This window comes from Camelina sativa, chromosome 12 (assembly GCF_030686135.1).
Source record: "Camelina sativa cultivar CO46 ecotype springtype chromosome 12, ASM3068613v1".
Taxonomy (NCBI): Eukaryota; Viridiplantae; Streptophyta; class Magnoliopsida; order Brassicales; family Brassicaceae; genus Camelina; species Camelina sativa.
In genome coordinates, this window is record NC_141891.1 from 28,462,731 (window position 1) to 28,476,869 (window position 14,139).

The following is a 14,139-nucleotide window of genomic DNA, read 5'->3' on the forward strand; positions in this document are numbered from 1 at the left end:
TTTAGTTAAACTTACAATTATTAATAAAAATGATAATTTTGACCACATTCGATTATACTTGATGAAAATTTTCATATTTCTTAATAATAATTCGATTATACGGGGGGCTAATTTACTTTATATATATATATATATATATATATATATATATCTAGATTATCAACATGAGTATAATGACAATATACCCGACTTTAGCCTATATATTGAAATGGAATAATTTACTTAGAGCTTGACTGGTTCTCCCGCTAGCTCCCGCAAACGCTGCGTTTGCGTTTGCGGACGGTTGCTAGCGTTTGGGGCCAATCACACAAATCGTTTCCAATCGCTCCCAGTCGCTCCCAATCGCTCCCAACCGTTGAATTTCAAAAGCTGGTTCCCGCAAGCGTTTGCGGTTGCGGGCGTTTGCGTTTCAAATTTTTTTTTTTTTTGAGAAAAAACTTGAAACAAATCAATGATAATGAAATATATTTTTTATATATTTTTTACCTAACTATTTTATTCATTAAGGATGGGAGAAAATGAAGTACGGTTACGATTGAAAATATTAAAAAAATAAACAATTGGAAGAAAATAATATTTCAATTAACAATAACCCGGAAAACTTGATGTAAATTTAATGGCACATCGCACATAAGTTCAAAAAAATCTAAATAAATATAACGTTTCATCAGAAATTTGAGAAAATAAGATTATTTGTGAAAAATAAAAACAAATCACGAGTGACTCTTCTCAACTCTCGTTTGATCATTACTACCGATGCAAATACTGCCCCACAGAACTTATTGAGTGTGTGAGATTTAAGAAAGAAGATCTACGATCTAAAACATATGTTTAGTCATTTATCAAATTACTTGATTAAAATTTTGGTAAAAAGCTAAATGCATAAAGTAATAAGTATTTCATTATGAATTTTTTTTTTAATAATTATTTTAGTATTTTTAATGAATTTTAATTATAAATCAAGTTTAATAAAGTTTTTGATATTTTAAAACATTTATATAATTATATATCACATTTATTATGTTCCAACCGCTATTGCACCCGCTGGTCAACCAGTCGTAAACCTCCCGCAAACGCATCAATTTTAAACCGCTAAACCAGTCGTTCAAAACGCTTAATAACGCTTGAAACCGCAATCGCCCGCTTTCGCAATCTCCCACAACCGCAACCGCAACCGTAGCGTTTGAACCAGTCAGGCCCTTAGTTTACTGCATTTGCATTTGTGTTAAAAAAAAGTATATGACTGCTCTCAATACTTTTCACACTTAGCATATTAAAAGTTGTTTCTTGATGTTAAAATCTTCCGCAGAATTAATTTCACGAAAGCTTAATTATTACCAGGTGAGAAAAGCATTAAAACTTCAAAGTGTGTGTGACAGAGGGTTTTTGAAAGCGACTGCTGTACGGGCATTTGCAACAAACTCCCCTATAAAGATTTTACTCAGCTAACACACAAAACAGAATATATTCTCAACGCAACACTAAAGACAATTTGTACCAACCACAGCCACAACCACAAGAGAGAGAATGGGAAAGAGAGCGACTAATGCTCTGAAGAGAGAGGAGTTAAACAGAGGAGCTTGGACTGATCATGAAGACAAGACCCTAAGAGATTACATCACGACTCATGGTGAAGGCAAGTGGAGTACTCTCCCAAACAAGGCTGGTACGAATCTATCTATCTATTCATAGTGTCACATCATATCTTCTACCTACAATAATTGTCTTTTGCACACACAAAAGGGCTCAAGAGATGTGGCAAAAGCTGTAGACTCCGGTGGAAGAACTACTTAAGACCCGGGATAAAGCGCGGAAACATCTCACCTGATGAAGAAGAACTCATAATCCGTCTCCATAATCTCCTTGGAAACAGGTTTTCACCAAAACACATATAAATTTTTTTTTTGTAGTAAAATTATTTGTTACATGACATGTATGATAATTAACGCAGATGGTCGTTGATAGCTGGGAGGCTTCCAGGCCGAACAGACAATGAAATAAAGAACCATTGGAACTCAAACCTCCGCAAAAGACTTCCCAAAACTCAAACAAACCCACCGAAACGTATAAAACATTCGACCAAGAACGAGAACAATGTCCGTGTTATACGTACAAAGGCGATGAGGTGCTCGAAGGCTCTTCTCCTCTCGGATCTATCTCTTCAGAAGCAGAGTAGTATCAGTCCACTTCCTTTGAAAGAACAAGAGATGATGGATCAAGGTGGGACGTCATCTTCGTTGATGGGAGATCTTCAGTTCGATTTCGATAGGATCCAGTCGGAGTTTTTATTCCCGGATTTGATTGATTTTGATAGTTTGGACTGTGGAAACGTAACATCTTTTGTTTCGTCTGAGGAGATTTTGGGAGATTTGGTTCCAGCTCAAGGTAATCTCGATCTCAATAGACCTTTCACTTCTTATCATCACCATGGCGACGATGAAGATTGGCTCGGAAACTTCAACTGTTGAACCTACCGCAAACATCTATATAGTATTACATACTTCTCTAGCTATACGGACAAAAGTATATGTGTGTCTGAACGCTTCTAATTTCTAAAATTCTAACTTACTATAAGGAGACCAAAGAAACAAATAAATTATACAATTTCGAGTGCTGTGGAAATTAGTTTTGTCATTAACCTAATAATAATAATCTATATTACTGCAAATACGCACGACTTATTTATTTTTTTGAAAGATTTTGTTTAATTAATTTAGAGCATGAGCCAATGATAGAGCTTTTACTATAGCCTAACTACCGCTTAACCACCACCCTACCATAAATTTCTACTTGCGTTGTTTGTTTGTTCCTATAAAATACGAATCCACTTTACAATATATTGTATAACGAAATTTCATTTTAATATACACGAATAGTCTATTTATAGGCAGGCACGGTAATAATTGTAAGGAATTTGTTCTTTTCATTTATGGAATCATCGTATATATACAAATAGATAGTAGATGATTGTTCTAAGTAATGCGTGGCAGGTTTTACTAGATTTAACTTACCACTAGATTTTAACCTTCGTACTTATATTCAAGTGCTATTAAGAGCAGCTCCATTGGTATGCCAAATAGAATATTTTAATCCTTTTTTAATATATAAAATTTTAAATTAAATTTTAATTTAAAAAAGAATAACCAATCTAAGTATGAGAAATCCATTATCAGTCGGTTCTCATTGTGTGGCATTCATTCTCTCCTCTTCTCTTTTCCTTTCTTTTTATAAATATTTTAATGCTGAGAGATTTACCTACATATGAACCGATGGAGTTGCTCTAAGACCCCCAATTTCATGTAGTGAAAACAAAATTGATTTAAAAGAAAGTGAACTAAGGAGTTCTTTCCTTGGTCTTTTAGCTTCAGACTCAACATTCGGGTTTTTACATCCTAACTTATTTTGTCCTTTTTCCTTGCAATTTGAGCATGTCATGATACGTTTGTCTCGCTTTAACTTAGTCTTGGTACTTTTAGGGCATGGCTGATTCCAACGCAGCATTTGCGATTACGGTTGTAAAAGTTTTTGGAAACAGACAATTACGGTTTCAAGCATTGTTAAGTTGAATGATTGATTTAGCGGTTGAAAATGAATGTATCTACAGGAGATTTATGACTAGTTGATTAGTGATTGCGATAGCGGTTAAACAAAAAATTACCAAAATAAATATAATTTACAATTATAAAAAAGTATTAAAAACACAAAAAGATATTTATGAAAAATTATATAAGATTTTTTAAGCTTTTTATTTGTTCTATTTTAAAAGTTTTTTTATAGGTTCTATGTACAATTTATATTAATTTAATAGTTTATGACTATTAAATACTGCAATATGTTTTTCTATTGGTTGAATATTTATAAATAAGAAAATATTTCTTGTTTTTTGATTTTGTGTCTTTAGCTAAAAACTTTTATATAATAGGACAGAAGAAGTAAAAAAAAAAATTAACATAATTACTAAAGAGACATAAATAAAAGAAACCTAGTTCTCTCCCGGGCACGTTTCTCGAGGAGCCGCAAGAGGAGTTTTCAAATGGCGTTTCTCCACCGGCAAAGCTTCCCCGGCGTTCCCCTCTCCTAATCGGCGTTGCTCTCGTTCTGCGGGTGTCTCTTCGTAGTTATCGCAGTCATTTCCGGCGTGTTTTTCCGGCTTCCTCTCTGGCTTCTTCCGCTTCTAATAGCGTTTCTCTGCTTCTCGGGTTCAATGGCTCGTTCTTCTTCGATGATGTCGCTGCGACATGGGCCTTCGTCTTTGACGGACCTGCTTGCTTCTCTCGGCCTGAAGCTTCCATCGGCGCCGGCTTCATTGTCGTATCCTCTTTCTCCACCAGATCCGCCTGATCCTCCAGACCCTCCAGATCCCTCTCCGACTCAGATCCACGTAGCTCACGTCGTCAAGTCACACCGGCTTCTCAGCCTCGTTGGCAGCAGAGCTGACTGCTCGCTCTCCACCTCCATCTCAATCAACACGCCTTCTTTCCTGTTCCCCCAGGTATGCTCCTATTCTACGGTCTCTGGTTCTTCAACTTTGGAAAGTTCTCAGATGATCGTTGAAAGTGTGGTTCTGGCTTTGTGGAATTCAGATCTCGCTTTTACTTCTTTGATGTTTTTGGATACCCTTGGATCCACATTTGTGCTTTCTTGTAGCACTTGTATCGCCTTAGTGCGAACCTTTACTGCAATATGCAGATTCTACTTCAAATTGGCTGTGTTAGTAGCCGCTTTGTTGCAGATTGGAAAGAGCTCTCTGCTCTCCTTCATCGTTCCAGATTTTCTGGTTCACCGGGGCTTTTATAGCCCTCATCTCTCCTTTAAGGAGCTTATTATCCTCCCAAATACTTCACTTGGTTTTAGTGGTATTGTCATAGGGAGCATTGTTGTGAAGACTATTCTACTTGTAGTAGAAGCGAGGTTTGTTGCTCAAGACGTTTCCCGTTCAGCTTTTGCTGACTGTTTGTCGTTGGTGTCTCTAGAGGCTTTGTTTCCTCCATTCAAGAACCAATCTACTTTGGTTGAGCTTGTTAGCTCCCATCTATCCCATTATCCATGGTTTGAGCTTGCTAGCTCCCATCTATCCCTTTATCTATGGTTTGAGCTTGTTAGCTCCCATTTATCCTTTCATCTATGGTTAGTTTATGCTTTAGTTATTGCTGTTGTGTTACCATTTGCTCATATGGCTTGGCTTGTTTGGGCTTCTGATAGCCTTTTGTATCTTCTCTTTGAGGAGGAATAACTCTTTTAATTTGAATGAAATCCGAGTTTGACCAAAAAAAAAAAAATAAAAGAAACAAATAAATTTTATGATGAAACACAAATTATTATTCATATTGGAAAATTTAAAGAGGATGATTAGTGTTTAGAATTAATGTGAATATAAATAAATTTTTATAATATATTTTGGATTTGTTATTTATGTAATTCTTTTTTTTTAGACCTCCCGCTAACGTTCGCAAACACAAATACTTGCGTGAAGGAGCTTTTGGAATTTGACGATTTAGGACGACTTAATGCAGTAGAAAGTGACTTCTTTAATGAATTCCAATCGCTACCAACCACAACAAATCGGGAAAACCAATTATCAACACCTTACAAGAAGTTTCATTAATTCATCTTTCCTAGCGTAGTTACTTGGCCTACCACGGTTGCCTTATCTGTTTGGCGGTGGCAAGACATGCAAGCTTGGAAAACTAGCTCACTGCCGTGCTTATTTCAGAACGTTAAAAGTATTTAGAACTTACAAACATTATTGGAAGACGGTATGTGAAAACCAAGAGGGGCTTTATATTCACTTCTTCATCAAGGTTTCCATGAGGAAAAATATTATAAACATTCGTTTAATATTATGCGTTGTAGCCACTTGAACAAAAATATGTATATACACTATTTTAGCAATCAGAGAGAAATGTCTCATTGTAATCAATGTCTGATATATGTCTTGACAATTTTCATACATCACAAGATATATAAGTCTTATTAGACCGCTCAAGTGAAGTGAGTCGTCATCAGTCGCAAATTTAATCTTGAAGATCCATTTACATTCAAGAGCTTTATTGTCTAATAGATAACACTTCCAAATAATATCCAAGTACTATATTATTCAATCATCTGCTAATGTTAATCCTTTACCGCGTCGTTAAACCACCTAGGATCCCAAAAAAATAGCGACAGCTGCGAGAAAAATTTGATAAGAATATAAGATATGCAACTGGCCGGAATCAACATATTCAACAACCATAATACTAATACCAATGTTCAAAAAAGCGCTAGGCGGTAACTGGGCGGTGACCCAACCCCTAGCGCCTAGAACGCTTAATCGGAGCCTAGGCGATTTTAGGCGGTTTAGGCGTTTTCAACGTAGAACATTATATATGTAATATTGTAGACAAAAATATATGTTAGATAAATAAAAGTAATAAACCATAAACAAAACTTAGGAAAACTTGGCAACTGGTATTTATTTGCTTCTCCATTTTTTTCCAATAAAAGGTCCATTTTGTAAAATATTATTAAAAAAAAAAAGAGAGTTAATTATACTAAATAGAACACACACACACACACACAAAAATTGAGACTCTCAAATCTCAGTTTCCCACTTGAATGAATCTAACAAACAAAAACAAGTCAGACGACAATTGAAGAATTTTGGCAAACAAAGTAAAAAAAAAAAAAAAGATAAGAAGAGCTCTCAACAACACCATTTTGTATCTTCGTCTTCGTCTTCGTCTTCGTCTTCGTCTTCTTGATAAAAAGATAGCAACAATCGAAGAAGAGCTCGAGATGGGCCACCACCTCCACCACCACGACGGTGGCGATGGCGTCCCCCAACATGTTAATAGCCCTCGCTTCTCCGGTCCCATGACCCGCCGTGCTCAATCCTTCAAACGCGGCGGTTCTGGGGGTTCTAGTCACGTAGGTGTCAGTGGTGGTGGTGTTGTTGATAACAGCAGCGGCAGCGGCAGCAGCAACAACAACACCTCCTCCACCTTGAGAGTTCATCACGAGATCGATCTGCCTCTTAATTCACCTAGATCAGAGATTGTTTCCGGCTCGGGCTCAGATCCGAGTGGTGGATTCGATTCTGCTGTCAATAGGAAGCATCAGACGTACGGTCAGTTGAGGGAGAGAGTTGTGAAAGGCTTGTTGAGGAAGCCGATGGGATCCGTCGTTTCGGATTTTAGTTTGAAGGAGAGGAAGAAGCTTGGCCATTGGATGTTTTTTGCTTTCTGTGGTGTCTGTTTGTTTATGGGTGTTTTCAAGATTTGTGCTACTGGTTGGCTTGGATCTGCTATTGATGGCGCTGCTTCTGATCAGGTTCTTCATTTTCTGCTTTTGTTTGGCCTTTAGTCCTGGTACTAGACAACCTGCTGCTTTGTTCACATTTCTGATGCTACTAGTGTTTAGATTGTTCCTCTACTTGAACATTTGTTGTCTCTGGCTTAGGAAGGTCTTGTTGCGTTTTATATGTGTTTGGCCTTTGTTTCTGTTTCTACAAATTGGTAAATTGCGTTTTCATGTTGCCCAAATGTGGATGTGTGTTTCTATTTTTCCATCTTGAGTGAGGGCTGCTTGCTTAGAATCTTTACATTTGTGGATGTTACTAGTGTTGAACGTGTTTCTCTGGTTGAAATTTGTGGCTTTGGAAGATGGGAGAGAAGAAGGCTTTAAACATCTTACATGACTTTGTTAATTTTTTCTAGGATTTATCCAACTCAATCCCCCGAGTAAATCTACTTGATCATAGCTCACATGATTATATCTATAAAGATGGAGGGCATGATGATGTTGATCCAACTTTGGTTATGGTTGCTTCACACGTGGTGGGTGACCAAAACAGTGTTGTTGAAGTAAGTTTTATCTCTGCGTATCATCTTTTCTTCCACTGCTTCAAATGGCACAAGTTTTCAAGTTGATTTAATTTGCAGCTTCATTCCCTAGTCTCCTAAATCTTGCTACTGAAATCTTGCTCTATTCTTCACTCAGTACTCAGGTGTTTGGGCAAAACCTGAGAGTGGAAATTTCTCGCAGTGCATTGACAGTTCAAGGAGTCGCAAAAGTATGCAATATAAACTGTTAGTCCTGTTAGTAGCTTAGCAAATCTAAATTTTTTGTTGTCTTCTTTTAAGTCCTGACCATATTAGTACATATTTTCTCCAGAGTTAGGTGCTATTACGAATGGCTACCTTCTTATAAATGCTAATGGAGGACTAAACCAAATGAGATTTGGGGTCAGGCTTTTGTGTTTTCTCATCGTTTCTCTAGTTATCTTCTGTTTATAAGTTCTAGGCTGATGCGTTTAACTATTTTAGAATGCAGATATGTGATATGGTTGCAGTGGCTAAAATTATGAAGGCAACTTTGGTGCTTCCCTCACTTGACCACAGCTCATACTGGGCAGATGACAGGCTAGTTCCTGACTTTATCAAGAAATTTAATTATTCTCATGCCCTTACGAAGCACGTAACTTATTAAGCACTCTGTAGATTTCACCTAATTAAACAATTGAATAAGTCATTGTTCTTAGCATACTAAAGATAAATAATTAAAGCTCTACCATAGTCATGATAGGTGACTTTCAGTTAGTTTTATTATCTTCTCTTTAGCTGATTTCATTGTATCACCGAGTTTGCAGTGGCTTTAAAGATTTATTTGATTGGCAACACTTCATTGAGGAGTTGAAGGATGATATTCACATAGTTGAGTCACTTCCACCAGAATTAGCCGGAACCGAGCCTTTCGTCAAAACACCCATATCGTGGTCTAAGGTCAAGATTGCTTTCTTGCTATTTGGTTATATCGGGGTCCTCTGGTTCACTAGCTTTTGCATACAACTGTTTTCAAAAAGACTCTCAGTAATTGAAAAAAAATTCCTTGTTACAGGTTGGTTACTACAAGAAAGAGGTCCTTCCATTGTTGAAACAGCATATCGTAATGTACTTAACCCACACAGATTCCCGGCTCGCTAACAATGACCTACCTGATTCTGTACAAAAGCTTCGTTGCCGAGTAAATTATAAAGCTCTGAAATATTCAGCTCCAATAGAGGAACTGGGAAACATTCTAGTTTCTAGAATGAGGGAGAACAGAGGTCCATACCTAGCTCTTCATTTAAGGCAAGCAGCTTTCTCTATTTTTCTATTTGTCACTTCTTATTTATTGACATTGGGCCGTATGCCAGTTTATTTAGATAGATCTAGATGCAAGTCCAGTTTGAATGTGCTTGGTGTATAGCTCATGCAGAGACACTGAGTAATCCCGATAAAGTTCGGCTTTATTATAATCATATTATCCTCTACAGGTATGAGAAGGATATGCTGGCTTTCACTGGCTGCAGTCACAGTTTGACAGCTGAAGAAGACGAAGAATTACGGCAAATGCGATATGAGGTTAGTCACTGGAAGGAAAAAGAAATAAATGGAACAGAGAGAAGATTGCAAGGTGGTTGTCCCTTGACTCCGAGGGAAACCTCGCTTTTGCTGAGGGCTTTAGAATTCCCATCCAGCTCCCGGATTTACCTCGTAGCTGGTGAAGCTTATGGAAATGGAAGCATGGATCCTCTCAACACAGACTTCCCCAACATTTTCTCACATTCAACTCTTGCCACCAAAGAAGAGCTGAGTCCGTTTAATAATCACCAGAACATGTTGGCTGGTTTGGATTATATTGTTGCACTTCAGAGTGAGGTATTTCTCTACACATATGATGGGAACATGGCGAAAGCGGTTCAAGGTCACAGGCGATTCGAGGACTTCAAAAAGACCATAAACCCAGACAAGTAAGTTCTCCCAAATAATGTACCTGCACTAGGTTGTAGTAATTTTTTTTGTATCATATTGGTTCATATCTTCTTTGTCAATGCAGGATGAACTTTGTAAAACTTGTTGATTCATTGGATGAGGGGAGAATATCTTGGAAAAAGTTTAGTTCCAAAGTGAAAAAGCTGCACAAAGACCGAAATGGAGCTCCATATAACAGAGAGTCAGGGGAGTTCCCAAAGCTGGAAGAGAGTTTTTATGCAAATCCTCTTCCCGGGTGTATATGCGAGACTAAAGAAGAAGAAGATAGGATGCGACGGACATAAACATGGGCAGATACTTCTGGTAATATTTGTTAGTAGCCTGAGTTTTACAGTTAGCCGAAAACAAAAAAAAAAACAAAAAAAAAAGATGAAGGGGACTGTGATTTTTTTGCCTCCTGAAACTAGAGAGGGTGATTGATTACCAAAGCTCAAAGATTGAGAAATTGGTTTCAAAGAGAGACAACTTAAAGAAACTACGGGGACAGTAACTTACTGGAATCTTTTGTAAGAAAAAACCCCGCTGAAACGTTCACGGTTCATCCTCAGTCAAATTATACGGACAAAGCTTGCCTCTAGCTATGGCCATGGAGATTTTTGGAAGTGGGTAAACAATAGGATTCATTGTTTGTAACTCTACAGTTGTCATTGTTTTTTTGCCTTAACTCGAATCAACTTCTTGTTCTTGTATACGCATTAATAACATAGAAGATAATGTATTGCTGCAAGTATCTTTTTCCAGCTGTTGATGAAAGTGTTGCTATCTTTATTCAGCAGCTTACGTCTTAGAAGATCGGTCAACCAACCTCATGGTTTTACAAGTTGCAAATGCGAGACTGCTTGATCGAGAGACTGTTAAACAGTTTTCTTGGACTTTCATGATACCAAAGGAAACATACAACATCTACTCACCGCATCATGTTAGTGACCTGAGAAACTACGGTTCAGCGCATACGTTAGCCAAATTATCCATTTAATAAAAAAGTAAATTTGTAGTAATAAAAATAAAAACATAAAATCTTAGTGATTAACTGATTATTTTGTTCATCATTAAAGTGAAGTGCAGTGTGAGGAATGAATTTTTGTATGAGACATTAGTTACACAAGAGTCTCATCCCGTGTCATATTGCATCAGAGTCTTAGAGCATGTGCATTGGTAGAGACAAAAATTTGGTCCCTCAAATATATTAATCTTATTTTCAGAGTTTCTTAATTTTGGTACGAGCATTGGTGTCCCTCAATAGTTGGTCTCCCATAAAAATAAATATTTTTTAATATTTAAAATTAAATATTTAAATTAATAAGTAAAATCATATTAAAGTTTAAATTCAAATAAAACATATAACATTAATATTAATAATATAAGAAAATTACAAAGTTACAAAAATTAGTTTGTGGATTGAGGTTGGGCAGACCAGGGTGCAGCATAATAGTTTGTGGAAGAAATTGCTGAAACAGAGAAACAAGTGGTATATGAAAGTTGAAACAAACTCAAAATCGGAAAAGAAAACGCTAACAAAGAACTGGAAACATAACATGTAAAATTAGCAACTCAAGAAAGAAACCTAACGAAAAAAAAAAGTTAACATGACCAGTAATATTTATCATCTCTCATTCACAAAAATTAAGCAAGAAAATGACAGCATTCACAAAAAGCATAATTATTTTCAAGCATGAGGGTTAGTAACTCTACAAGCCTAATAACCTAGTAATCGGTCAGTTATCTGTAATTGGCTGTTATAACCACCTTCACCAAATTTATAAGTCCTATTGTAGAAAGCAGTAGCAAACCAACTATAATATACCTGGCCGCAAGAAAAGAGTTCTGATATCAAAGGTTCAAAGTATCTTATCAGTTATCAGTACAACTACATCTAGAAAAAAACAAAGGGGGATAGGAGGGACTTACGAGTCCCTTGAGAAGCACCGTTAAGCGTTATCTGAGGTCTCTCCATTTTCAAGTGGCTTCCACTTGTGTTAACTTCACGATTAGGCCACTGATGTGCCACAGAAGCTTTACTCGCTTCAGAAACAAAGGGTAAAGAAACAGTCACAACGCCTGTAGATAGAGATTAAATGGTTTGTAAAAAAAATGCAGAGAGTATGATTAGCCGTACCAAGACCTGGAGATGCAACACTACCGTTTGCCTGTGACAATGCAGATCCAGCAGATACAGTAGAGGTAGGATTCCTTTTTACTTCTTCCATCTGGACAAAATTTGAATGAATCCATGATGAAAACGTCACACAGAAAATCACATTTCTCAACAAAACTATAACCAATTGGAATGAGCAATTTCAAAGAGATGAAGAAAAAAAAAGGCATTACCTTTCGTTTACCAAGAGATAGCTTCTCGGAGATAGTCAGCTTAGGTGCTCGGAACCATAATCTCTGGTCTTGAAGCTTACCATTCAAACCCAAATCTTCAATCACAGCTTTAACATCATCCTTACGGAGAATATCATCAGGGTTAAACTCCTGACACAATCCAGCTAATTAATATCCTAGTCTTTACAAGATCAACGAATCAGGTTGTGATGTTAAAACTAAGTATCAAGTCAAAACTAATTCAACCAAGCACTAAACAGAATCTAAGCATCCAAGGCAGCTGAGGAAACAATACTTCAAATAACGAAATCGGGCATTTTTTGTACCATTTTTTTTGTCACAAATCAAAATTCGAATAACGAAATCGGGCATGGAGAATATGAATTTCACGGATTTATAAGAAGTCGAATCATACCGTGGAAACATTGTTGTTGACTCTAGTTGACGGAGACGAAGATGATGAAGAAGAAGAGGAAGATCCGTTTACGGTGGTGGACTTGGGTGGAGTAACGAAGGACGAAGCAACCGAGGAACACCAACCTGCCACGTGTAACAAAGGACGAAGCAAAACATCCCGTTTGGATGAACGTTTCTTCTATATTCTTTTTATTTCGATTTAAATTAATTGTTTTAATTATGTGGGACGGACGAAGGACGGTGCGATGCACATGGTCTTAGTGTTGTGCAGACATTGAAGTCCCTTTCCGTAAAACTCTTGCCCCACGCGCATAGACTGCACATGAATATTCAGCCCACCATACAATATCATGTAGTATTTTCTTGTTCATTAAATTGCATAATACCCCTCTCTTCTTCCTTCTTGTCAAAATGAAAATGGCAACGAAAGTTTGTAATTTATTTTTAAAATTCAATAAAATTTAGACATTTAATTCACCAAATTTTTTTTAAATATTTTTTGTACATGACTTTCTGACATTGTTTTTGAAAATTTGAATCCATAGAAAATTAACTATTCAATTTTTTTTTGCATTTTCATTTTTTATATATTGAATGATTATTCATATATTATTATTGTATTTCATTTAAATAGAGGCCAAAAGCTCTAAGGAAAGATTGTGATTCAATTTTATGTTTTCTTAGGAAGAATTAGAATACATTAACAAACTAAGTAACAATGAATAGTTTTGTTCTTGGTGAAAAGACTAATATAAGTCAATACCGTTTTATATATGATATGGATAAGAACTTTTATGTTTGGGGTGAGCGTTCTAATTATTCCAACAATGTTAGGGGGGTGTATTCAAATTGACATTTTAAGTGATTTGTGTGAAATTTACAAATTCCATGTTATTCAATCATGGATTTTAAAAATTCTATTAAAATCTACTGTTATTGAACTGATGATTTAAAAATCTACTTTAAAATCTATTAAAATCTCTTGTTATTAAACTGATGATTTAAAAATCTACTTTAAAATCCACTGTTATTCAAAACAGTTTTGTGGATTAGGATTTTAATAATTTTTAGGATTTTGGAGGATTCTAGAGGATTTGTTTAGTTAAAAATACAGAAACCCAAATCTCATGGTTTTAGGTGGGATTTGAAAGAATTTTACAGAAAATCATATGAACTTCCCTAAAATCTATCAAAATTCTAAATTTACTAAATCCCATCAAATTCTCCAAAATCATGGTTTGAATACACCCCCCTTAATATTTGAGTTAGCTCCACGAACATTTGCAATTTCAAATCGGATATCACTTTTTTTGCTAGGGGGTTTCTTAAATTTATGACAGTTTCAGAATTTTAACCCTAAAAAATGGAAGCTCCCCTAAATTTATTAACCTATTAATTATTTGGTGTTGGTCAAATTCACAGAAGTGAAGGTATCGAACCGAAAAAAAAACCAAAGCGAATGTTTTAAAAAAATCCGAATTAAATATATCCATTATCTATATGAATCTTAAACTCTATAACCGAGAAAATCGAAAACAACCTGAATTTGTATATCCATCCTTGCTTTTACTTTTATTTCTTCTAAAGAAGAAATGTAGTT

At 36.1% G+C, this 14,139-nt stretch overlaps 2 protein-coding genes across 3 annotated transcripts; both read left to right on the forward strand.

The window, feature by feature from the left end:
- Positions 1-1,388: 1,388 nt before the first annotated feature.
- On the forward strand, positions 1,389-2,668 carry LOC104732530 (transcription factor TT2). The gene is made up of 3 exons (XM_010452083.3): positions 1,389-1,666; positions 1,744-1,873; positions 1,952-2,668. The coding sequence occupies exons 1-3, from the start codon at positions 1,528-1,530 to the stop codon at positions 2,466-2,468; spliced, it is 786 nt and encodes a 261-aa protein (XP_010450385.1). The 5' UTR covers positions 1,389-1,527; the 3' UTR covers positions 2,469-2,668.
- Positions 2,669-6,481: 3,813 nt separating this feature from the next.
- Positions 6,482-10,521, forward strand: LOC104732531 (O-fucosyltransferase 35). Of its 2 annotated transcripts, XM_087478505.1 has the most exons (9): positions 6,482-7,311; positions 7,698-7,844; positions 7,981-8,053; positions 8,155-8,225; positions 8,314-8,402; positions 8,630-8,762; positions 8,878-9,110; positions 9,296-9,772; positions 9,859-10,521. In XM_087478505.1, exons 1-9 carry the CDS (start codon positions 6,778-6,780, stop codon positions 10,076-10,078), a joined length of 1,977 nt encoding a protein of 658 aa, XP_087334631.1. In that variant the 5' UTR covers positions 6,482-6,777; the 3' UTR covers positions 10,079-10,521. The 2 variants fall into 2 exon arrangements, with proteins under 2 accessions (XP_087334631.1, XP_087334632.1); XM_087478506.1 differs by lacking the exons at positions 6,482-7,311; positions 7,698-7,844 and having other exon boundaries at positions 7,981-8,069.
- Positions 10,522-14,139: the final 3,618 nt, after the last annotated feature.

Excerpts from the sequence above, each read along its gene's own strand:
- LOC104732531 (XM_087478505.1), top strand. The coding sequence starts at position 6,778 with ATGGGCCACCACCTCCACCACCACGACGGTGGCGATGGCGTCCCCCAA. Across the intron at positions 8,054-8,154 it reads CAGTTCAAGGAGTCGCAAAA|AGTTAGGTGCTATTACGAAT; the intron begins GTATGCAATATA and ends TATTTTCTCCAG. Across the intron at positions 9,773-9,858 it reads AAGACCATAAACCCAGACAA|GATGAACTTTGTAAAACTTG; the intron begins GTAAGTTCTCCC and ends TTGTCAATGCAG.
- LOC104732530 (XM_010452083.3), top strand. The coding sequence starts at position 1,528 with ATGGGAAAGAGAGCGACTAATGCTCTGAAGAGAGAGGAGTTAAACAGA. Across the intron at positions 1,667-1,743 it reads TACTCTCCCAAACAAGGCTG|GGCTCAAGAGATGTGGCAAA; the intron begins GTACGAATCTAT and ends CACACACAAAAG. Across the intron at positions 1,874-1,951 it reads CATAATCTCCTTGGAAACAG|ATGGTCGTTGATAGCTGGGA; the intron begins GTTTTCACCAAA and ends TAATTAACGCAG.